This window comes from Sapajus apella, unplaced genomic scaffold (genome assembly GCF_009761245.1).
Source record: "Sapajus apella isolate SASKATOON/1434 unplaced genomic scaffold, GSC_monkey_1.0 scaffold28, whole genome shotgun sequence".
NCBI classification, from domain to species: domain Eukaryota; kingdom Metazoa; phylum Chordata; class Mammalia; order Primates; family Cebidae; genus Sapajus; species Sapajus apella.
In genome coordinates this window covers 23,735,542-23,759,470 of record NW_022436968.1, presented here as the reverse complement: position 1 = coordinate 23,759,470, position 23,929 = coordinate 23,735,542, and the positions used below count along the sequence as shown (strand labels likewise).

The window sequence follows — 23,929 nt, the reverse complement described above, 5'->3', positions numbered from 1 at the left end:
AAATACCAACCTGCCCATAGCAGATTCTTACTCCAGTTGAGGCTGATTTGACACTAATCTCCCATGTGTTCCCTCCATCATGTTGTATTATTTATATTAGCTTTGGCACCTTCCTTGAGATTTTATTCTTTGCCTTCTGTTGGAGTGTATTCCCCAACTAAAAGAGGAAGACAACTGGCACCAGGAAAAGTGGGGCAACCGTTCTCACATTTTTTCAGTCCCAAACCAGGTGGGCCCTGTACCTCACCGCCAACTGACTGCCGCTAAAGAAATAACACAGGTTTTTACCATCACCCTGGGGATTAGGGAAAAAAAGAAAAAATAACACAGATTTTGATGAGACACAAACAGTAGCCACAGAGGTAACTTATTAACTGATTCTGAAAAAGAAAAGGCTTTAAAGCTATTCATAAAACACAGTCAATTCAAATCAACAAACAGTACTACCATGTTCCCAACACTCAACCAGGAACTGGGGATCTGAAGATGAAAACACATGATCGGCTGGGCGCGGTGGCTCACACCTATAATCCCAGCACTTTGGGAGGCTAAGATGGGAGGATCATGTGAGCCCAGGAGTTAGAGACAAGCCTGGGCAGCAGAGTGAGACCTCATCTCTGCAAAAAATCAAAAAGTTAGCCAGGTGTGCTAGCGCTTGCCTGTAGTCTTAGCTACTCAGGAGGCTGAGGCAGGATGATCATTTGAGCTCAGGAGGTGGAGGCTGCAGCAAGGTGTGATCATACCACTGCACTCCAGCCTGAGAGAGTGAGACCCATAGAAAGAAAGGAGACAGAGAGAGAGAGAGAGAGAGGAAGGGAGGAAGGAAGGAAGGAAGGAAGGAAGAAAGGAAGGAAGGAAGGAGAGAGGGAGGGAGGGTAGAAGGAAGGAGAAAAGAAAGAGAAAAGCAAGTAAGCAAGAAAGGAAGGAATGAAGGAAGGAAGAAAGGGAGAAAGAAGAAAAGAAAAAACCATATGATCCTTGCTCTCAATGAATGGACCATAAATAGTGGAAGACGGGCCTGTGATGATGATGATGATGTTATAGAAATGAAGGAACTAAGTGGTCCACAAACTCAAGGCAAGGAGAGAGTCACTCTGACCTTAAGGATAAATAACTAATATTTGAGATGGGTCTTAAAGGATTAGAATTTTTTCAAAGTTAGGATTTTTGTAAGTGGAAAATGTAAGGAAGGGCATTCCAGAAGTAGGGAATAGCATGAATAAAATCAAGAAGGTAGGAAAGTAAATGACTTGTGTGGAGGACAGCAAGCAACCACTCATGAAGCTGAAACATACAGTAAAGCTCTCAGGAAGGGCTGGACTTGCCCACGGACCACCAGTGATCCACATCCTGGCTTCTACAAGCCGTGGCTGGCATCAGACACACGGGAGACAACTGGCCCAAAAATTTTGACCACTGAACATGGCAACAGCTTATGAAACTCTCATGAAGATGGTTATAATTGCCAAGCAGAATGAGAACATTATAATTAGATCTAGTTCTTTTATTTATTCTCTTGAATTAAATTTATTAATTTGTTGAATTAGCTGCTAGGCACTGTGGTAAATATCAAGAACACAGAGCCGACTCCACTGCAGACCCTGTCCTTGAGAAGCCTAATAACTGGAGATCTCATTTATGTATTTATTAGGCTTTCTAAAAGCCCACTTATTGATAGCAAAGAAAATTATTTTTAAATTTTAAACAATATTTTCTTATTACAAAAGCAGTTCATGAGTATCATAGTATATGGAACCAGCCCAAAACAAAACATCTCTGTCACCACCCAGAGATCACCATTGTAACCCTTGGTTCATCTTCTCCTCCCACATCTTCATATACATACATATATATTAATCTGTATTTTGAGGACATGTTTTGCATATCGTTTAAGTTACATCCTGTCTTGTAATCAGCTTTTTAAAAGACAATAGGCCAGGCGCGGTGGCTCAGGACTATAATCCCAGCACTTTGGGAGGCCGAGGTGGGTGGATCACGAGGTCAAGAGATCGAGACCATCCTGGTCAACATGGTGAAACTCCGTCTCTACTGAAAATACAAAAAAATTAGCCGGGTATGGTGGTGCGCGCCTGTAGTTCCAGCTACGTACTCAGGAGGCTGAGGCAGGAGAACTGCTTGAACCCAGGAGGCGGAGGTTGCGGTGAGCCGAGATCGCGCCATTGCACTCCAGCATGGCTAACAAGAGCGAAACTCCGTCTCAAAACAAAACAAAACAAAACAAAAAGACAATAATTTCCATATTTCTATATGAATACTTCTAATACTCAGCACATATTCAAATTTCTCCAAATGAGCCAAAAATGTCCTTTACGCCTATTTTTCCCAGTTGGCCCCCAACTCAAGCCCTTGCACTGTGTCTCTTGGTTATGTTCTTCGTGTTCCTTTTAATCCGGCATAGACACTTTCATAGGATTCTGACCCGATAAGGAGAACTGGCCAGCTGTCCCGAAGGAAGGCCCACCTCCTGTATTTGCCTGGTTCCCTGTGGTGTCATTTTACTTGCTCCTCAATTCCCCTGACTTCCTGTAAATATCAAACTAAAGATGCCATAGAGGCAAGTTAACCATCTTGGGCTAATCCTTCATGGGTGGCTGCATGTACTTACGTTGCTCACTTCGGAATCCACATCATACCTGGTTGACGCACCGTTAGTCCAACTGACCACAAGGCAACTGGGGGTTTCAGAGGGAGTACACGTCAGGGGCTAAAGCAGCAACGGAATCCGACAACGGAATAATCCTCAGTGTGACCTGGCTACCTGAAGGAGGTGGGACGGGGAACCGAGCAGCAGCAGGTGGTGGAACGCCAGGGAAATCCAACCGTGCTTCCCGCACTGGCGTCGCTCTGACTGTGACCAATCCTCTAATCTTATTCTCACAACTAGGGAGGGAGAGGAAAAAAAAAAAAAACCCAAACAAAAAAAAATTGGTAGGTGACTCTGTGAGACCTATGTTTTATAAAGGGAACGTTTCCTTTTATAAAATATAGCTGAGGGGCCGGGCGCGGTGGCTCAAGCCTGTAATCCCAGCACTTTGGGAGGCCGGGCGGGTGGATCACGAGGTCAAGAGATCGAGACCATCCTGGTCAACATGGTGAAACCCCGTCTCTACTAAAAATACAAAAAATTAGCTGGGCATGGTGATGCGTGCCTGTAATCCCAGCTACTCAGGAGGCTGAGGCAGGAGAGTTGCCTGAACCCAGGAGGCGGAGGTTGCGGTGAGCCGAGATCGCGCCATTGCACTCCAGCCTGGGTAACATGAGCGAGACTCCGTCTCAAAAAAAAATAAAATAAAAAAAATAAAATATAGCTGAGGAGATGCGGTGTGCAGTCCACAGAGGGCCACTGTTCCCCTCGGCTGTACACTCTGGGGAAAGACCTTTACACCATTAGAACAGAGGGCTGAGTTCGCTCCTGTTCAGGAGCACGCTTTTCCTTGCCTCTGGCCACCAGGGGGAGCTGCAACCAAGTAACTGTTCTTTCGAGCGAGCGGGAACGCGTCTGCATAAATCTGGTCCAATCCAGGACCCCGTAGCAAGGCGCCAAAGCTGAGGGAAGCGCATTTCTGTTCTCTCGCGAGCACGACGAGGCACCTCCTCGTCCTCCCGCGGCCCTCCCCCTCCGCCCTCCCGGCCCGCCTGCGCTGGGGCCCCTCCCGGTGGCTCGCGGCAGGTGGCGCTGTCTGCGGCGTCGCAGCTGCCAGGGCTGCAGCGGAGACGATTTCCCGGCTGGCTGTGCGGCCCGGCTCTCCGGCGGCAGCGAGTGCCACGTCCCAAGTGCTACGCGGAGGAGCAGGGCGGGCGGTGCGCAGGGGGCGGGAGCAGAGCGGAGCCCGGCTTGGCCACACCGATCGCCCGCCGCCATGGGCTCCTCGCAGAGCGTCGAGATCCCAGGCGGGGGCACAGAAGGCTACCACGTCCTGCGGGTAAGGGCTCCGACGGCGGCCCGGAGCTGCGGGCTGGAGGCGGGGCCGGCGGCGGGGAGGTGGAGGCCCCCTTGGGCTCCTTCACGGGGCAGCCAGGCCCGACCTCGCGAAGGAGCGGCGGCCGCGGGCGCTGCTTTGGCGGAGGCTGGTGCCGGAGGCCGCTTGCATCCCGCTTCCGCAGAGCGCCCTGGGCCTGGGGTCCGCGGCTGAGGACCGGCTAGAGCGACTCGGCCGGGGGACGGCCCTGGGAAGGAGGACATCCTTGCCCTCCTTCCGCACGGCCTTCTTTTCCTTCCATCCCCTCGTTTTTAGCTTCCAAAGTTAGGAAGGGCGTGGGGGCAACCTCTCCAAAGAGGTGACTGTGAAGGCAGCCTTTGCGCTTTCCTAGGAGAGGGATCCTGACCCGCAGTCCCGAGGCGGGGCCTGCGGCGGCAGGTGTTAAGTCACCTCGGTGCCGGCCAAGTGGCCAGAAAGGTCAGCGGGGCAGGAGATGGAAAACGAAATGGGCTGGAAGTAGGTTCGACAGACTTAGACTTGATTTTGACAAGACTTTGCCTCTTCTGTGCCACTCCTGACCCTCCCAACTCTCCTCCTCCAAGATTTCCTGGAGTGGGAACTTCCGTTCTGTTCCGACTGCTGAGGGTGTGGTGCAGATTGAGGTTTAGGTCCCCGGTGGTAAAGAGGTAATGCAGAGGAGTATTTTAATTTAAAAAAAAAAAAATCACAGTAAATAAAGGAAAGCAACCCTAGCTTAGCTGCCAGCACACAGAGAAACATAGTATCTGAAAAGGCGTTAGCTAAGCCCCTACCTGTGAACGGCCTGGGCCTGCGTGGTCCAAAGCAAGTGGTCTTTTCCTCATGGAATCCGGTGGCTTTAGAAGTAGCATTGATGGTTGTGTGCTGTGACACCTGTGTGAGTGTTAACATGATGAACTGTCAACAGAGTTTCCCCAGCGCCTAGCGCCATTTAGGGGTGTAATAGAGTGTCACTCAATATTAGCTCCTCACAGGCAAGAACGTTTTCTCTGAAAGTAAGAGAGTGCATTTCCTGGTGCTACCTTCATTTCCTGCCCTGGGTCCCCTGTTTTACGTGAGACAACATTCTTAAATTGTCCAGCTGCTGGACAAGGCTGAGACAGATCATCTTTCTGATCTTCAGGATTATCCTGTCTATTGCCTTTCCATTACACTAAAAATTCCTCCTCTAGCCATACTCCTGGTAGGAAAGGGTGATTTTTTTATTTTCCCAAAAGGAAAAGGGCGCCTATAAATAAACCGTATTCTTTTTCTATCCCCTTCAGCTAACCAAACCCCCAAGTGCCACACTAAGAGAGGAAATGGAAGGAGAATTGTCTGTTCCCAGATGTGAGGTGAAAGCTGTGCTTTTCCTTCTATTGTCTGATTTTGAGTTCTCTACCCTGGAGTGTTACCCAGTATTACCAGCTGTTTCTCACAGTGGCTGATTGTGGTCATGAATCCTTGGAGATTCGTGATATTTTTATAATACATGCACTCAGGGAAACTCAGTAAAACACATTAGTGTTAATAAGCAAAAAAAAAGTCTGGAGTGTTTGAAAGAAAGCCATACACATCAAAAGGATTCCAACTTAAGGACTTCATTCCAACATAAAACAAGTTTGTATTTTCTTTATGTGAGTGCACTCAAGTAAATCAGGGTTCATACATATTCAGTAGCGCAGATGTGTTATTAATCTATAAATCTGATTTTTAGAAACACTAGGGACAACCTTAGTTACCAGTCTGCATCTGGAGCATTAATGTTGCACATGATGAAATAATTCTTATTTAGTTAGACTTTTATTAAAGAGAGCTTTAAAATAGTAATAATCTAGTTTAGGAGAATTTTGTGTCTGAGTTCCTAACCCCCTCTGCCTCTGATTCTGTAATTGGTTTTCTTATCTTTGTTTTTAGAGGGAAAAGTGCTATGTTAAATCTTAACATGTAAAAATGTCTTCCTTTCATTTGTTACTGCCTAAATGGACAGCGATATGTTTCATTGTTAGATTACCGAGCTTGTAAACCGGGGTAACCGGCAGGAAGTTTTTGAATAAAATCACCCATATTCGACAAGTTCTAGAATGATTTAATTAGAAGTTAGTTTTCTTGAATAACCAATTCCCTGGCCATTTCCTTATTGTAGTAAAAACTTATATGACTGGCTTTTGAAATATCAATTATAATATCTATATCCACTGCTGTCTTATGATTTTACGAGTCCCTATAATTCAGATAGATTGAACTTTCCATATTTTTCATTATTTTTCAATGTCCATCTAAAAATCTTTAGGGGACAGCCTTGAAATGGATTTAGAAGTTCGGTTATGAGCAATGTGGTTCTTTTTTATATGTTTTCTATTTATGTATGAGTGCGTATTTTCATGATTGGGATTATATTCAACTTCATATCCCCACTACAGAGGTAACCACTGTGGACAGTTCTTACATAGCCTTTCAGATATATTTTATGCTTTTAAAAGAATCTCTTCTCACACCCTTCTCTCTGTTTCTCTTTGTTACCTTGGAATCATATGATCCATGCTGTTGCACGCCTCAGTCTTCTCAGCTGATGACCTATCTTGGCAGTGTTTCTATAGCAGCAAGTGGAGATCTGCCTCATGCTTTTAGTTAGCTCATGGTAGTCTGTTGTACTATAGTTTGGTTAAGCAGTACTTCCTGGTGTTGAACATTTGGTTTTCTAGTCTTCTGTTGTTATAAGTACATATTTACAACTTGAAATTCTACTTTTTGTTTTCACATAAAATACATACTTTTCCCAATTACTGTATTGAATTTTAATGGTAGCTGCCTATATAAATGTTGATCTTCATCTTAGTAAATAACTACATTGTTTTCTGATTGTCAGCATGTGTCCATTAGAGAATATTTGAATAAGGTTAAAAAGTACAGCAAAGAATTTAAATTACCTGTAATCTCGCCATCTAAAGTCAAATACTGTTGAAGTATTTTTCTTTGTCTTTTTTTTTCCCTGGGCCTAACATCGCCCCTTAGCCATGTTTCACAAAGATTTTGAATGATGTGACATATTCAAGGACTATATGGCCAAAAGTTATCATAAGAGGATAACAGTTACAACCAAGATATCCAACAGCTGAGGAATCGTTAAACTAATCAGGGCCTAACCACAGACAGAATGCTAAACATTCACTCAAAATTGTGTTTCAAACACCCTGTGTATGTGCAGGTGCATTTGAGCACTCAGGAAAATAAAGCTGAAAGGTAATAAACCAGGATGTCTGAAAAATTATTATTGGATGGTGACTTTTTTTTCTAACATTAATGTATTTTCTAGGATTTCTGAAGTGATCGTTAAATACTTATATAGACACCAAAAATATAGTTACAAAAAGTTACTTTTAAAAAAGAAGTGGACTCCTAGTGGAAGATTTCAAAATTTGTGTAGAAGTCTTCTTCTAAAAATAACGTATTTCAGATTTTCCCTTGTACAGTGGGTCAGATTCTGTGCTCACCATGAAGGGCACTTTTATTTTGGTTCTCCAATTCTAATGTAAGCCAGGAAAAATGTTAGGGCTTCTCAGTCTTCAAAGTTATTGTAACTTACCTCCTACGTGTGAACTATGTTTAATATCATTTTTTTGCCTACATTTTCCATTAGTTATCAAGTGAACCCAACAAGACCATTTTCAAAATTAAATTTTTGAATTTAATTTTGTCCTGTTACAGGACCTGCTACTAAATTAAAATCTTCATATTCTGTTCCACACTTAACAACGTTTTAAGATGGGGGCCATCTGAGGGCATTCTTTCTGGAGCAAGTATTCACACCAGTGTGGAGACATGGAGAATAGCATTTTCACTCATGCTTTCTTCTGGGAGAGATTTTGAGGTGATGGATGTTTTGAAGGAAGGGTCATTGACATGAAGTGTGTCACCAGTGTAATAACAGGTCTTTATCTTTGAAGCCATTTGCTGCTGTAGACTGGGCAGCATTTAGGTTTTTTCCTCAGAGAAGCAAGTGACTGCAAGTGGAATTACTTCTGTAGAAAATGCAATGCCTAGACCATATCTACTATAATATGGAACTGTTCTTTTTATATATTTTTTCTGTTTTGTCAGAGATGACCTCTCCCAAAGGAACTGTTTGTTTTAAATGGTGCCTAGCAAATCTACATAAAACCCTGTTGTGATGGGATTTCAATTTAGTACTTATTTTGAAAAAGTTAATTTCTAATATTCGATGGTCATTTTCTTTATTCTTGTAACACTGTCTTTCTCAAACTTTTGAAACTCATGACCTCTTTTTTTTTTTTTTTTTTTTTCCCCTGAGATAGAGTTTCACTCTTGTTGCCCAGGCTGGAGAGCAGTGGAGCCATCTTGGCTTACTGCAGCCTCCACCTACCAGGTTCAAGTGATTCTCCTGCCTCAGCCTCCCAAGTAGGTGGGATTACAGGCATGCGCCACTACACCTGGCTAGTTTTGTATTTTTAGTAGAGACGGGGTTTCGCCATTTTGACCACACTGGTCTTGAACTCCTGACTTCAAATGAGCCACCCACCTCAGCTTCCCAAAGTGCTGGGATTACAGATATGAGCCACCACGCCTGGCCTCATGCCCTAACACAGAAATCTCACTCTGGCTCCCTTCTCACTCATTCTGGGAACAATGTGTAAAAAGAAAACAGTGGTTGTTTGGGATTGTTTTCTGAATATGAAGTTATAATTGGGAAACCATCTGGAGAGTCTGACCCTGCACCCAAAATTAATCTCTCCTTTTTTTTTTTTTTTTTTTTTTTTTGAGATGGAGTCTCACTCTGTCACCCAGGCTGGAATGCAGTGGCACAGCCTCGGCTCACTTCAACCTCTGCCTTCCGGGTTCAAGCAATTCTTCTGCCTCAGCCTTCTGAGTAGGTAGGATTACAGGTGCCTGCCACCATGCCCAGCTAATTTTTGTATTTTTAGTAGAGATGGGGTTTTACTATATTGGTCAGCCTGGTTTCAAACTGCTGACCTCAGGTGATCCACCTGCCTCGGCCTCCCAAAGTCCTGGTATTACAGGCGTGAGCTACAGCACCCAGCCCAAAATTGATCTTTTCCAATGAAAGGCCCAGAAGTTGTTTAATAAACATTCTTTGAAATTGCTTTCAAATGTAGGAATCGGGATATCTCAGTTTATTAAATCCATGGAATATAATGTATATAAACCTTGGGACACTTGTTGGAATTATATCATAGAACATAAACTTTTCTTGATATTAATAGGCCTTGAACAAATTAGTAGTATTGTGTTGTTTATATACACTTTGGTTTTTTTGAGACGGACTCTTGCTCTGTTACCCAGGCTGGATTGCAGTGGTGTGATCTCAGCCCACTGCAACCTCTGCCTCTCAAGTTCAAGTGATTCTCCTGCCTCAGCCTCCCAAGTACCTGGGATTATAGGCATGTACCACCACCCCCAACTAATTTTTGTATTTTTAGTAGAGACAGGATTTTACCATGTTGGTCAGGCTGGTCTAGAACTTCTGACCTCAAGTGATCCTCCCACCTCAGCTTCCCAAAGTGTTGGGATTACAGGTGTGAGCCACTGCACCCAGCACCCCCCACAACTCCCACTCTCTCTTTTTTTTGTTGTTCGGTTTTTTTTTGTTTGTTTGTTTGAGACAGGGTCTCTCTCTAGGCTGGAGTGCAGTAACAGTCTCCACCCATTGCAGCCTCCACCTCCTGGGCTCAAGTGATCCTCCCCCATCTCAGCCTTCTGAGTCGCTGACACCACAGGCACACACACACACCACCATGCCCAGCTAATTTTTTGTATTTTGGGTGGAGACGGGGTTTTGCCATGTTGCCCAGGTTGCTCTCAAACTCCTGAGTTCAAGCAATTCATCCACCTCAGCCTCACACAAAGTACTGGAATTACAGACATGAGTCTTTGTACCCGGCCTGTGTAAGCTTTCATACTTACATGATGAGGTGTGTTTTAATGCCTGCACTAATAATCTTCAGGATTCTCACTGGGGGTGATCTGCTCAGCATTGATTCTCCTGCCTTCTGGATCCGATACTAACAGGGCTTTTTAATAATTCCTCTGAAAATTTTATAAAAATTGAGCTTAAAACAACCATTAATATCAGTGTGTTCATTTTGCTGACTTTAATATTCTACTGAAAGGATTATATGTATTGATTGATTCACTAATAAAGTATTAATGTAAACTAGGACATATTTATTTGTAAAGTTTGGTATGTGCTTTAGAAGCTGTGACTTTTTTGTTTTTTGAAACAAGGTCTCTCTCAGTTGCCTAGCTGTAGTGTCGTGATGTGGTCATAGCCCACTGCAGCCTTGAACTTCTGGGTTCAAGCAGTCCCTTCATCTCAGCCTCCTGAGTAGCTTATAGGCACATGCTGCCACACCCAACCAATTTTTAAATTTTTTGTAGAAAGGTCTTTCTGTGTTGCCCAAGCTGGTCTTAAACTCCTGGGCTCAAGCAATCCTCTCATCTTGGCTTCCCAAAGTGTTGGGATTAAAAGTGTGAGCCACCACACCTGGTCCAAAGTAGTTACTCTGAGAGACTGTGTATTTCCCTTTTGGCATTGCAAATAAATTTAATGTAGCATGAAGAGAATTATGCTGGGGTTCCCCTCTCTCTCTCTCTCTCTCTCTCTCTCTCTCTCTCTCTCTAAGCATCAATGAGAGATCCCTCAAGCACATTGTCAGAACGCTTGAGCCAGGCACAGTGTGCACCTGTAATCCCAGCTACTCCAATCAGGAGACTGAGGTGAGGTGGGGACCAAGAATTTAAGACCACCCTGGGCAACATAATGAGATCCTGTCTCAATAAAAACAAAAATGTCACTTTTTTATAAAAGAGCCCAGGAGTTTGAGGCTGCAGCCAGCTCTGCTCAGGCCACTGCACTCCAGCCTGGGTAATAGAGCAGCATCTCTAAAATTAATTAATTGATTAATTTAAAAAAAAAGATTAAGGCTGAGTGTTGTGATTCATGCCTGTAATCCCAGCATTTTGGGAGGCTGAGGGGGGTGGATCACTTGAGGTCAGGAGTTCGAGACCAGTGGGGCCAACATGGTGAAACCCCATTTCTATTAAAAATACAGAAGTTAGCCAGGTTTGGTGGCACATGCCTATAGTCCCAGCTACTTGGGAGGCTGAGGCAGGAGAATGGTTTGAACCCTGGAGGTGGAGGTTACAGTGGACTGAGATAGCACCACTGCACTCCAGCCTGGGTGACTGAGTGAGACTCCATCTCAAAAAAAAAAAAAAGCTTAAGAAACCTGGTCTTGCTCTGTTGCCCAGGCTGGAGTGCGGTGTTGCAATCCCAGCTTACTGCATCCTTGACTTCATGGGCTCAAGCAATCCTCCCTCCCTAGCCTCCCAAGTAGTTAGGACTACAGGTGCATGCCACCATAACTGGCTGATTTTTTTTGAAGGGACAAGGTCTCACCACATTACCCAGGCAGGTCTCAAACTCCTGGGCTCAAGTGAGCCTCCTGCTTTAGTCTCCCAAAGTGCTGGGACTATAGCTGTGAGCCACATACTTGCCCTAATTAATTAATTAAATGTAAAATCCAGGCTTTGTAGCATGTGCATGTAGTCTTAGGTACTCAGGAGGCTGAGGCGGGAGGATTGCTTGAGCCCAGGAGTTCAAGAGTAGCCTCGGAAAAATATTGAGAGCTCGTCTCAGAAAGAAAAGAAAAGGAAAGAAAGAAGAGGAGGAGGAAGCACCAGGTACAGTGACTTTCACCTGTAATTCCAAAATTTTGGGAGGCCAAGGCACAGGATTGCTTGAAGCCAGGAGTTTGAGACCAGCCTGGGCAGCAAAGTGAGATCCTGTCTTTAAAAAAGGCAAGAAGGAAAGAATCTTGTTGTCTTTGTGGACCTGAGTACATTGAGAAACTATCATAGTCAACTACCAGAGACCACCTTTGGGAACAGGATTCTAGTGCCAGCCCTATCACTTCATTCTAGTTCCTTGGGCAACCCTTTGAACTGTTTTGAAAAGCGTCAGTCTTTATATCTGAAAAGTACAGTTAATAGCAGAGCCACTTCCACCTCTTCCACTAAAAACCACATTAGATACTGTATATTAAAATAAAACAATTGAGCAGTATTAAATCTCTTTCTTAAAGTAACACTGTCTACCTCCTTGATTATCCTGAGGATTAAATGAGATATTCCATGTAAAGCACATAACTTAAAATGTGGAATGTGGTGAGAATTCAAATGTTAGCTGACGCCTTTATTACTACCATTTGCATTATTGTGTAGAACCAGTATTGTTACGGCAATACTAGCTGAAATATTCTACCGTTCTTGTAAACATTTTTAGTAGTATTTTTATTTAAGCAATAGTTATTTTTGTCTGTGTACCTAACCTGTACTTTGCTGCTGTTTAAAACATAAGTTTGAGGTCAAATATGACCCATTAATTTTAGTCATCTACTTACACACATAAATGGTGCTGGTTAATTTTCTCATATCCTCATTAAGGAAATTGTTTTTTAATTTTAAATGGGGAGTACCAATATCATTTTCATTGCATTGCTAAAGTGTTACTACACACATTAAAATGGCTGAGTCTATGTAATTTAAATGATCTTGCTGTATTTGATTTTCCTCATTGTAGAACCTATAGATAGCAGCAGTTAGTCTTATTTCATGATGGATCATTCAGGTTTACAGATTACCTAGTTAGCCTTCTCATTTTTGCAGCTAAAGAAAAGAACCACAGGCCAAGCGTGGTGGCTCATGCCTGTAATCCCAGCCCTTTGGGAGGCCCAGGCAGATGGATCACCTTAGGTTGGAGTTCGAGACCAGCCTGGTCAATATGGTGAAACCTTGTCTCTGCTAAAAAATATATTAAAAATTAGCCAGGCTTGATAGCAGGTGCCTGTAATTCCAGCCACTTGGGAGGCTGAGGCAGGAGAATCATTTGAACCCAGGAGGCAGAGGTTCCAGTGAGCTCAGATTGAGCCACTGTACTCCAGCCTGGGCAACAAGAGTGAAACTCTGTCAAAAAAAACAAAAGCAAGAAAAGAAGCACAGAGACATTAATCTGATTTACCCAAGGTCACACAGCAAGTTTTCTTTCCCTAAGCAACAAATACCTAAGTTATTTGAAGAATAGCGTAAAGAAAACTTTAAAGAAATCCATTAAGAAGTTGTCAGAGTTTTTGCTTCTTTTAGAGCAGACTTCAATTTCTTCCAATGTTATTTTTCTAATGTACAGATCTTTTCTAGAAAACTATTATGCAATAATGGGTTATTTCCTTTTAGTTGCCATTAGAATTTTATTTTAAACTGCTTGAATGTTAAAAATTATGCCAGGGTTGGTTTCAGGAGAACATGCAATTTGCTTTATTTGGGAAGAACGTGTGGAGACATTGTTTTAGCAGGTGAGGCTTGAACTCTTCTAGTCAGTCTACTGCAAAATTATTTACTATAAATTTGTGTCAAGACTCAAATAAGGAAAGTTACCCATCTGCAGACACAGAATATAGTAGCCTCACCTTATTCACAGTTTGACTTTCTGTGGTTTCAGTTACCTTTGGTCAACTGAGGTCCAAAAATACCAGATGTAAAATTCCAGAAATGAAGTTTATAAGTGGTAGATTGTTGTATTTTCTTAGTAGTTACTGTTGTTAATCTCTTACTGTGCCTGGCCTGTAAATTGAACTTTATCATAAGAATTTGTCTATGGGAGAAAACGTAGTACAGTATAGGTAGGGTTTGGTACTCTGCAGTTTCAGGCACCCATGGAGGGGTCTTGGAACATATCCTCTGCAGATATCAGGGACTGCTATAGCTCCCTCACCCTCCCCCACTAAAAAAATGCCTATTATAACTATGGAGGATTTACAGTTTATTTTTTGTTATATCACATTCCCAGATCTTTTCTCATCATTTTCATCACCTATGCACATATATAGAGCATGGGAATTTATGTTTATAGTTGAAGTGGCATTTAGGTATTGCTTGGATTGAATTTATTTTCTAGTCTTGTTTGACATCTCTACCATTTTTAAAATCAGTACAAAAGAGAGGAGATGATGGTGTATGTAGATAGTCATGCAGCAGGGTTTTCCACACATTTTATGTGTTAAGCTTTTCTTAACACATTTTATGTGTGGAAAGGGATGTATTGTATACTAATAAAAAGGAGACAGTTATACATTCTAGTAAGCCAATTTTGTGATAAAATTTTCATTGTTAGAAAACTTAAGGAAGATAATTTACATACCTGTCAGAAACGTGGATAAGTGTATCTTTGTATATCACCTAATGAAATACATAGTCTGGTGATATATCTGTGCAGCAAGTTGCCTCATGGTTTCCTTTCTTTGTTACTTTGAGGTAGCAGGTCTGTATACCTCAGCTGAAATTCAAAGACCAGTGCAGTTGTGAGAATGCCTCCCGACCCACAACTCCACCCAAACACTTCTTCCCTCTTACTCTGCCATTCCTCCCTCCCCCAAGTGAAAAATTAAAAAGAAAAAGAGGTTAATGTGAAGTGACCCAAACCTACCATAAGTAGTAGTGTTTGAACACTCTTAATCCTAGAACAAGAGGTGCATGTTTCACTGGAAAGCAATAGTTAGGTCTGTATGTTAAAAGAAAAGAAAAGGAAAAAAAGTTTACGCTAAATCTGGTAAAAACTTTCAATGATCTGGGATCAGAAGTGGAGGGAAAAGTCAGAAAGTTAATTGCCTTTTTTTTTTTTTTTTTTAATCTGGAACTTGATGGAGCAAAAGTGTTAATGGTATCTTGTAGGACAGCTTTTCTAAACTTTATTTTTATTATAGCTCAAAGCAGAAAATATGTTTTCACTGCAACCAGTACATACTACATTTCATGAAGGATATAGGCCTTTATTATATTGTGAATTTTTGACAAATTTTCTATTCCGATACACAATAGATACACATTTAATGTGTCTATTGTGACACACTAAATGGATTTCAGAACCTACTGAAATCATTGACAGTACCTGTAGTTGAATGATACCACTTTAGGGATTATTTCTATAAAGTTGGTGATTTAAAAATCCAGCTTTTAATCATTGATGCAAATTTCTTTTTACGTAATGGAAATGTCTCTTTACTGTGCAGTTTCGTCATAAGCTTCTCTTTTTTTTTTTTTTTTTTTTTTTTTTTTTTTTTTTTTTTTTGAGACAGAGTGTCACTCTTGTTACCCAGGCTGGAGTGCAATGGCGCGATCTCGGCTCACCGCAACCTCCGTCTCCTGGGTTCAGGCAATTCTCCTGCCTCAGCCTCCTGAGTAGCTGGGATTACAGGCACGCGCCACCATGCCCAGCTAAGCTTCTCATTTTTGTTTGTTGAAGAGTAAAAATTGTGTAGCAAATACCATCTTGTTTATTGCAGCTGTTTTTTCTAGAGTGTTAGGAGAGAAGCATTTCTTTCATGCTGCTGTGATTTTTATTTCGTAAGCTAACCTCAGATGTATAGTTTGAACTCTTACAAATGCAAGTTAGTGTGTTCATAATTTCTTTTACCTGTCCATGTTTTGGTAATATATCTTTTTATAATTATTGTAAGCATAATTGTACTTTTGTATTTTCACCTGCTTTATTATGCCTCTTAATTGTCAAAGTAAATCGTGTGGCCCTAAGAAGAATCAGAAGAAAAAAAAAAGCATTGGAAAAAGTGCAACGTCGATATACTTGTTTTGATACAGGGAGCATCTCTTAAGACTTTATATTAAAAGAATGCACACAAGTGTATAGCTTGGTGAATTTTCACAAACAACACACTTATGTAACCAGCCTCTTATCCCTTTCCAGTGACATCCTGCACACCTCCACCTCTGCAGGGTGAATAGTATCCTGATTTCTAACAGCATAGATTAGTTTGGTCAGTTCCTGTACTTTGTATAAGGGGAACCATGTGCTGGGTACTCCTTTGTGTCTGACTGCTTTTGCTCAGATATTGCTTGTGAGATTTATTCATGTATATGATAGTAGACCTTTCACATCATTAATGTATTTGGTGCCATTGAGAGAATATGCCAATAGTTATTAACCTGTTGATAGACTTTTTTGTAGTTTTCAGCTTGGGGCTTTTACAAATAGTGCTACTGTGAACATTATCATGTATTTCTTTTAGAAAACGTGTATACCCATTTTTATTGGATATATACTTAAGGCTGGAATATACGGTCCAGGCTTAAGGTGACATATTTTCAATATTAATAGATATTGCCAAGCCATTTACTAGTTTGCATTCCAGCCAGCAGTAATGGAGGTTTCTAAATGTTCTACATTCTCACTAACACTTAATATTTTTCATCTTTTTAATTTCGGTCATTCTGATAGGTGTGTGGTAGCGTTGCATTGTGGTTTTAATTAGCATTTCCTTGATGACCATTGAAGTTGAGCACATTTTCATATTTATTGATCACTTCAGCATCCTGTTTTGTTTAGGGTCTGCTAAAACCTTTTCCCCAGTTCTCTATTGGGTTGTGTTTTTCTGTTTTAAGCAACTTTATTGTGATACAAGTTACATACCAGAAAGTTCAGACTTTTAAATTATACAGTCTGGTTGGTTTTTAGTATATTCATAGTTGTGCAACCACCACCACTGTCTAATTCCAGAATCTGTTTATTACTCCGGAAAGAAACCCATATGAATTATTAGCCATTCCCCCATTCTTCCACCCACAACCCCTCATAACAACTACTCTGCTTTCTGTCTCTATGGATTTGTCTATTGTGGACATTTCATATTAAAGGAATTAAATAATATTTGGTCTTTTGTGACTAACTTCTTTCACTTAGCATAATGTTTTTAAGATTTATCCATGTCACAACATGCATTGGTGCTTCATCCTTTCTTATGGGTGTACTACATCTTGTTTATCCATTTTTCAGTTGAGGGACATTTGGGCTGTTTCTAATTTGGGGATATTTTGAATAATGCTGTTAGGAAACTTGTGTACAGGTTTTTGCATGGAGATATGTTTTCATTTTGCTTGGTTGTTTGTGTACATGGAGTGGAATTCCTGGATCATGTGATAACTTTGTGTGTAACATTTTGAGGATCTGCCAAACTGTTTTCCACGGCAGCTATACCATTTTACATTCCCACCAGCAAATGTGTGTGTTCCATTTTCTCCACATCCTTGTCAGTGCTTGTTACTCTCTTTTTAATTGTGGCCATTCCAGTGGACAAGAAATGGGATCTCATGGTTTTATTGTCCATCTTTCTTAGTGGTTTACAGTAGTTCAGGATTTGTTCTGGCCACAGATGCTTTGTTGGATATGTATTATATCTTTTTACTTTCTTAATTATACCTTTTGATGAGAAGAAGTTCTTAGTGTAGTTCACTTTATCAATTTTTTTTAGTTGGTAGTGAGTGCATTTTGTGTCCAGTTTAGGAAGCCTTTGCAAACTTAAAGGTCTCAAAGATATTCTTTATGTTTTTCTCTACAGGGTTTATTGTTTTACCCTTGACCTTTAGATCTACCATCCATCTGGAATTGATTTGTGGGAGGCAACATTTGAAAAAGTGGTTTGTCTCTTTTTCCTGCTAACACTTTTACAAGCCTTATTTTTTTCTTTTTAAGAGTAAGAGGTATTTAACATGGTTGCAAAAATAATGTCTAGTAATTGGTTAGCTATAAAGATTTACCCTTAGGTGGTGATTGCAGAGTTATGAGGATGAACTTAAGATTTCTTGGGCTTCTATCATAGGCTTGAGACTTAGCTAGGGATTTCATAAACTTAACTCATCAAATTTTTACAACATTCTTGTGAAGTAGAAGGCATTATCCCTTACTTACAAATAAGAAAATTGAGGCCCAGAGTGGTAAATAAACATTACCTAGCTCATGCAGCTAATAAATGGACGAAATCATGGCTTGAAACCAACTCTGTCTGGCTCTAAAAGTCTATTATTTTTTTCACTGTATATAATCTTATAAAATCTTATTTATGTTTGAGATGGAGTCTTGCTCTCAAGATGATCAGGCTGGAGTGCGGTGGTATGATCATGACTCATTGTAGTCTCAACCTTGTGGACTCAAGCAATCCTCCTGCCTTAGCTGGGACTACAGGCATCTGCCACTACGGACCTGGCTGATTTTTAAAAAAAATTTTTGTAGAAATGGGGCCAGGCGTGGTGGCTCACGCCTGTAATCCAAGCACTTTGGAGGCTAAGGTGGGCAGATCACCTGAGGTCGGGAGTTCAAGACAAGCCCAACCAACATGGTGAAACCCCATCTTTAAAAAAAAAAAGAGAAAAAATTTTGTAGAAACAGAATCTCACTTTGTTGCCAAAGCTGGTCTTGAATTCCTAGCCTCATGAGATCCTCTTGCCTCTGCTTCCCAAAGTGCTGGGATAACAAGTGTGAGCCACTGTGCCTGGCCTTAATTATTAAATTTACAAATTTAACCTGTTTATCTTAAATTGCTATGATATTTGGCCCAGTAATAAATGTTAAATGGTCTGTAGAGCCAAGTATATATAGACTTTTAGTTAAGATGACTTGAAGAAAGCAGGAGATAAATTAATAATCAGGAGATCCCATAGGGGATAGAAAGTATTGAAGTGGTAATCTGATGCTTGAGAGATTAGGTGCCAGAAGATTCTTGTCAGTGGATAACATTGCAAGAGAAACTTACCTGTGTTAGTGTTTGGTTTGCTATGTCGTAGATCATATTTTCTACGCTACAAAATATAAGAAATTTCCTTTAGGTATATTAGGGTCAAAGAGAGCATTTTTCTAAGGCACCCTCTGCTAGCTTCCTAGCAATAATTAAGATAGCTACCTGATGTAATTGTGCAGATACTAATGATGTGAATAAATTTAGGAAAGAAATTAATTTCAAGGGCCATTAGAAGCAGAAAGGAAATCGATGTTAGTAAAAAATGAAATGGAAAAATAGAGTTAGGGAAAGGATCAAGTTTATTTTAGAATTCAAATTTAGCTTTTGAATCCTTTTTAAATTATAGGAAGAATGCTTCTGATATTGGAAAATTTCCATTTCGGACAAATAGTTTAAACTTTATACTCTAAAGTTTAAACTTTCTAAGGGCGGCCTGATAAGAATCAGTATGTAGGGTGAGCTTTCTAAATGAGTGATTACATTATAAAAGTGCTATCTTTAGCCCTTTTTAACTAAAAGGTAAACTTCTGGCAGTCTCAGTGGCAAAGTCTGAAATTGATCAGTGATCTAGTTGGGTTCTAGATAAAATGCTATTAATAGTTATTTGGAAACACTCAGATTCAGAGAATTAGATGATGAGATGTGGGCTTTATTAAATGAGAAACTCCACTCTGAGGAGGCGCCTAAGGATCTGTGCTGGTCATCCCTTTTCACACCTGAGGCCTTTTATGTTTAATTGATAACCACCTAATAGGCATTTCACATCTAGTTGATCTGACTCTGTCCAAGATAACTGTGATATGACCTTACTTTTCCTGTAACTCCAGGCAACCACTACTCTACCTTTCAGAGTTGCCATTTGAGAAGAAATATGCTATTTTGAGTCCTGGACATTTTCTTTGATAACATATAGAATATGAAATCACCCCCATTTTAGAAAACAGTATACAGAGACTGAAAGCTGGGTGTGATGACTTGCCCCATCATCCTAGTACTTTGGGAGGCTGAGAAGGGAGGATCGCTTGAAACCAGGAATTCAAGACCTGCCTTGGCAACATAGCAAGACCCTCATCTCTATCAAAAATTTAAAAATTAGCCAAGCATGATGGTGCACTCCAAAAAAATTTAAAAATTATCTGGGCATGGGGGTGCACACATGTAGTCCCAGCTACTTGGGAGGCCAGGAGTAAGCTATGAATGTACCACTACACTACAGCCTGAGCAAGAGTGGGACCCTGTCTCAAAAAAAAAAAAAGAGGAAGAAGAATAAGAAACTGAACACCTTTAAATAATAAATTCCTTTGATATTTAACTTATTTAATTTACAAAAATGATTTGATCCCAAATTTGCAGGAAAACATAAAAACATGATCAAACAGTTTTAGGGACTTAAACATTGAACCATCTATATAGGGCAACTATAGTGTGACAAAAGAATATCTAGTTTTGGCCGGGCACGGTGGCTCAAGCCTGTAATCCCAGCACTTTGGGAGGCCGAGGCGGGTGGATCACGAGGTCAAGAGATCGAGACCATCCTGGTCAACATGGTGAAACCCCGTCTCTACTAAAAATATAAAAAATTAGCTGGGCATGGTGGTGCGTGCCTGTAGTCCCAGCTACTCAGGAGGCTGAGGCAGGAGAATTGCCTGAACCCAGGAGGCGGAGGTTGCAGTGAGCCGAGATCGCGCCATTGCACTCCAGCCGGGAAAAAAAGAGAAAAACCCCCACACAAAAAAAAAAAAAAAAAAAAAAAGAATATCTAGTTTTACTTCTTCTGAGACTATGATACTGTAATTTGGCTTAAAATAAATAAAAGGTAACATTAAGAGGTAATGAACAATTTTGATTGACATTGGTATTAGAGGGATGTATTTTAGGAACAATCTGTGTTCCATTTTGAAAGTATTAAAGTGACTCGTTACTGTGTAACTGCAGCTTTATGTATGGTTGAATGTGTATCTGTCATTTGCTGTTGGTATTTGCAAAACTGAGTATAGATTTGGACTATTAATAGGAAATCAGCCTATAAATATCAATGCAAACTTTTGTTCTTGTGGAATAGGTTTTTGTTGTTGTTGTTGTTGTTGTTGTTTTGTTTTGAGACAAGGTCTTCCCCTGTTGCCTATGCCAGAGTGCAGTGGTGGGACCTGGGCCCTATGCAGCCTCAATCTCCTGGGTGCAAGTGATCCTCCCAGCTCAGCCTTCCAAGTAGCTGGGACTACAGAAGCATACCCCCATACCCGCCTAATTTTTTGTAGAAACAGGGGTCTCCCTATATTGCCCAGTTTGGTCTTAAACTCCTGGACTTCAATCCTCCTGCCTCGGCCTCCCAAAGTGCCAGGATTATAGGCATGAGTCACTGCTCCTGGCCATGGAATAGCTTTGACATTATTTAATAATATCAAGCAGAATATAAATTCCTTAGACAGGAAAATATTTTGGAAAAAAATGCAGAGTGGATTATATTTGCTTTTTTGTCATATTTCTACTATTACTAGCTACTAACATTTTACTATAAATTTTGAAAATTTGACAATCTGTTGTTGCTAAGTAATCTTTTTTGTTCTATGAACCTATGAATTATATTAAAAGTAATCCCACTCTTCCATTTAAAGGCCAATAAATCTAGCTCTGCCCTTTCTTTCCAGCCTTCTGTTGTACTAATAGTTTCAAGATAGACTTTTGGCCAGGTGCAGTGGCTCACGCCTGTAATCCCAGCACATTGGGAGGCCAAGGTGGGCAGATCATTTGAGGTCAGGAGTTCAAGACCAGCCTGGCCAGTGTAGTGAAACCCTGCCTCTACAAAAAAAATTAATTAATTAAAAAAATAAGGCTGGTATGGTGGTGGTGCACACCTGTAATACTTGGGAGGCTGAGGCACAAGAATCATTTGAACCTGGGAGGCAGAGGTTGCAGTGAGCCAAGATCATGCCACTGCCCTCCACCCTGGGCAACAGAGCAAGCCTCTTGTCTCAAGAAATAAAAATTTAAAAGATGAAGTTTTGAGTTTCACTTCCACTATTAAGCAACTATGGGATCAAAAGACACGGGATTCTTTAAAAAAAAAAAAAAAAAGATGTGGGATTCTCTTTTTTAACCTATAAAATAAAAGAACTGCACAGAATACATGGTTTTTAAACCTTCTTGGAGTCATGGAGAAACCCTCTGAGAATCTGATGAAAGTCACCAATATTTACACCCTGAAAACTGCTTATTCGTATAAAAGATTGCTTATAATTTCAGGAGCTGTAGTATTTTCTAAAGCCATCCACAGACCTCAATTTAAGATCCCTGGATTAGAGGATTTCTGGGTTAATCCTAGGTTTCAAAATCTGTAATTCTCTATTTCTGTCCATACAACCTTGTTGTCTAGCTATACATGCTATGATCCTCATTCTTCAGTCTCTTGCTTCTGGATGTTTACTCACATTGTTTTGTCCATTTTCAGATGTCCTTCATACCCCCTTGACCATCTTTACCTTTGAGTGTTCTACCCTCTTTTTAAAACACATCAATGCCACTTTTTGTGTCTGAAGCTTCTTCAGTCAGAATTAATCTGATCTTTCCCTTAGAACCTTATACTGAAAAGCTCTTAACCTGTTTGGTCTTACAGTGATTAGAGGGCTGCGTATCCATTGCCCCTTCCCCTTCTTACCTGCTCCTCAACAGTTTATAAATGACTTGACGCAGGTGACTGTGTGCCTGTCTTCACTTTGTAACTAAGTGGTACCTTGCTAGTAGTAGTCAAGGAATAATTGCTTGAATTTATCGCTTAATTGTGATGATTAACTGTCTATTATGTCCTGTGCTAATTGCTGAGAGGATTACCCCCTTTCTCTCAAAAAAGGAGAAAGTATTGTGGAAATAGAACCACAGAGGGAGGCCGGGCGCGGTGGCTCAAGCCTGTAATCCCAGCACTGTGGGAGGCCGAGGCGGGTGGATCACGAGGTCAAGAGATCGAGACCATCCTGGTCAACATGGTGAAACCCCGTCTCTACTAAAAGTACAAAAAATTAGCTGGGCATGGTGGCGCGTGCCTGTAATCCCAGCTACTGAGGAGGCTGAGGCAGGAGAATTGCCTAAACCCAGGAGGCGGAGGTTGCGGTAAGCCGAGATCGCGCCATTGCACTCCAGCCTGGTTAACATGAGTGAAACTCCGTCTCAAAAAAAAAAAAAAAAAAAGAACCACAGAGGGATAGAAGATGAACTAGGCCCACTGCAGTGGCTCACACCTGTAATCCCAGCACTTTGGAAGGTTGAGATGGGGGGACTTGCTTAAGTTCGAGACCAGGAGGTCAAGACCAGCCTGGGCAGCATGGCAAAACCCTGTCTCCACAAAAAATACAAAAATTAGCTGGACATGGTGGTGCATGGCTGTAGTCCCAGGTACTTGGGAGGCTGAGGCATGAGAATCTTTTGAATTAGGGAGGCAGAGGTTGCACAACGTTGAACCAAGATTGTACCACTGCACTCCAGCCTGGACAACAGAGTGAGCGTCTGTCTCAAAGAAACAAAAATATAAATAGAAGATGAACGTACAGAACGGATAGAGTTTAGGGGGCTGGACAGGCATTATCTGGGAGAGATTAAGAGAAATGAGAGAACCAGTATGTACTGTATTTCATTATCAGTGAAATTGGTCTATTTTTACTGAAAAGAGAGATTTGGCTTAACAATTTTCACCTAAGCTTTACATTTTTTGTTTTTGTTGTTTTTGTTTCTGCAGGTACAAGAAAATTCTCCAGGACATAGGGCTGGATTGGAGCCTTTCTTTGATTTTATTGTTTCTATTAATGGTTCAAGATTAGTAAGTTCAACTTTTTGTAGTTTTGTCTATAGTATTTGTAATCTCTCAAAATGGAATTTTTCAGATGATCTGAGATGAGTGTTTATTAGTTACATTATGTATACTGTGATGCCAGTTTATAGAAATAATACTGTATTAATAAACATTGAAATATCTAGAATATTGTAGCTTATGCTCCACTGATTATCTTAGGAAAGTCTCCAGAATCACAGGAGTCTTTTATATGTTAAATATTTAATTTTTATAAGCAGAAAGAAATAATTAACATGTAAAAGATTGCTTTTTAAAGATATAAGACTTCTGTTAGTTGTTGACAAATAGATTAGTAGGAAGATTCATTCTTTCATCTAATTCTCTCAAACTTGTCAGTTTTCTTGGTACTAAGTTCCACAGTATACAAATAATTGTATTAGAACCAGACAGAGAGATATGCCCCAAAGTACAAAATTAAAACCACTTTTTATACATTAAGTTCTAAGAAAATGTAATTATATAATCTTGGCGAAGAAAATTATTGGAATAGTAGTTACTTGGTTGGTTTATTT

The 23,929-nt window shown here is 40.8% G+C and overlaps 1 protein-coding gene across 1 annotated transcript in view; it reads left to right on the top strand.

The window, feature by feature from the left end:
• The first annotated feature begins 3,557 nt into the window (after positions 1–3,557).
• GORASP2 (golgi reassembly stacking protein 2) overlaps positions 3,558–23,929 on the top strand; it is a 36,863-nt gene continuing 16,491 nt past the window's right edge. The window contains exons 1-2 of the mRNA XM_032293006.1: positions 3,558–3,944; positions 23,304–23,384. Coding sequence (XP_032148897.1) covers positions 3,882–3,944; positions 23,304–23,384 — 144 coding nt within the window. The 5' untranslated portion in view covers positions 3,558–3,881. The remainder of the gene's footprint in view (positions 3,945–23,303; positions 23,385–23,929) is intronic.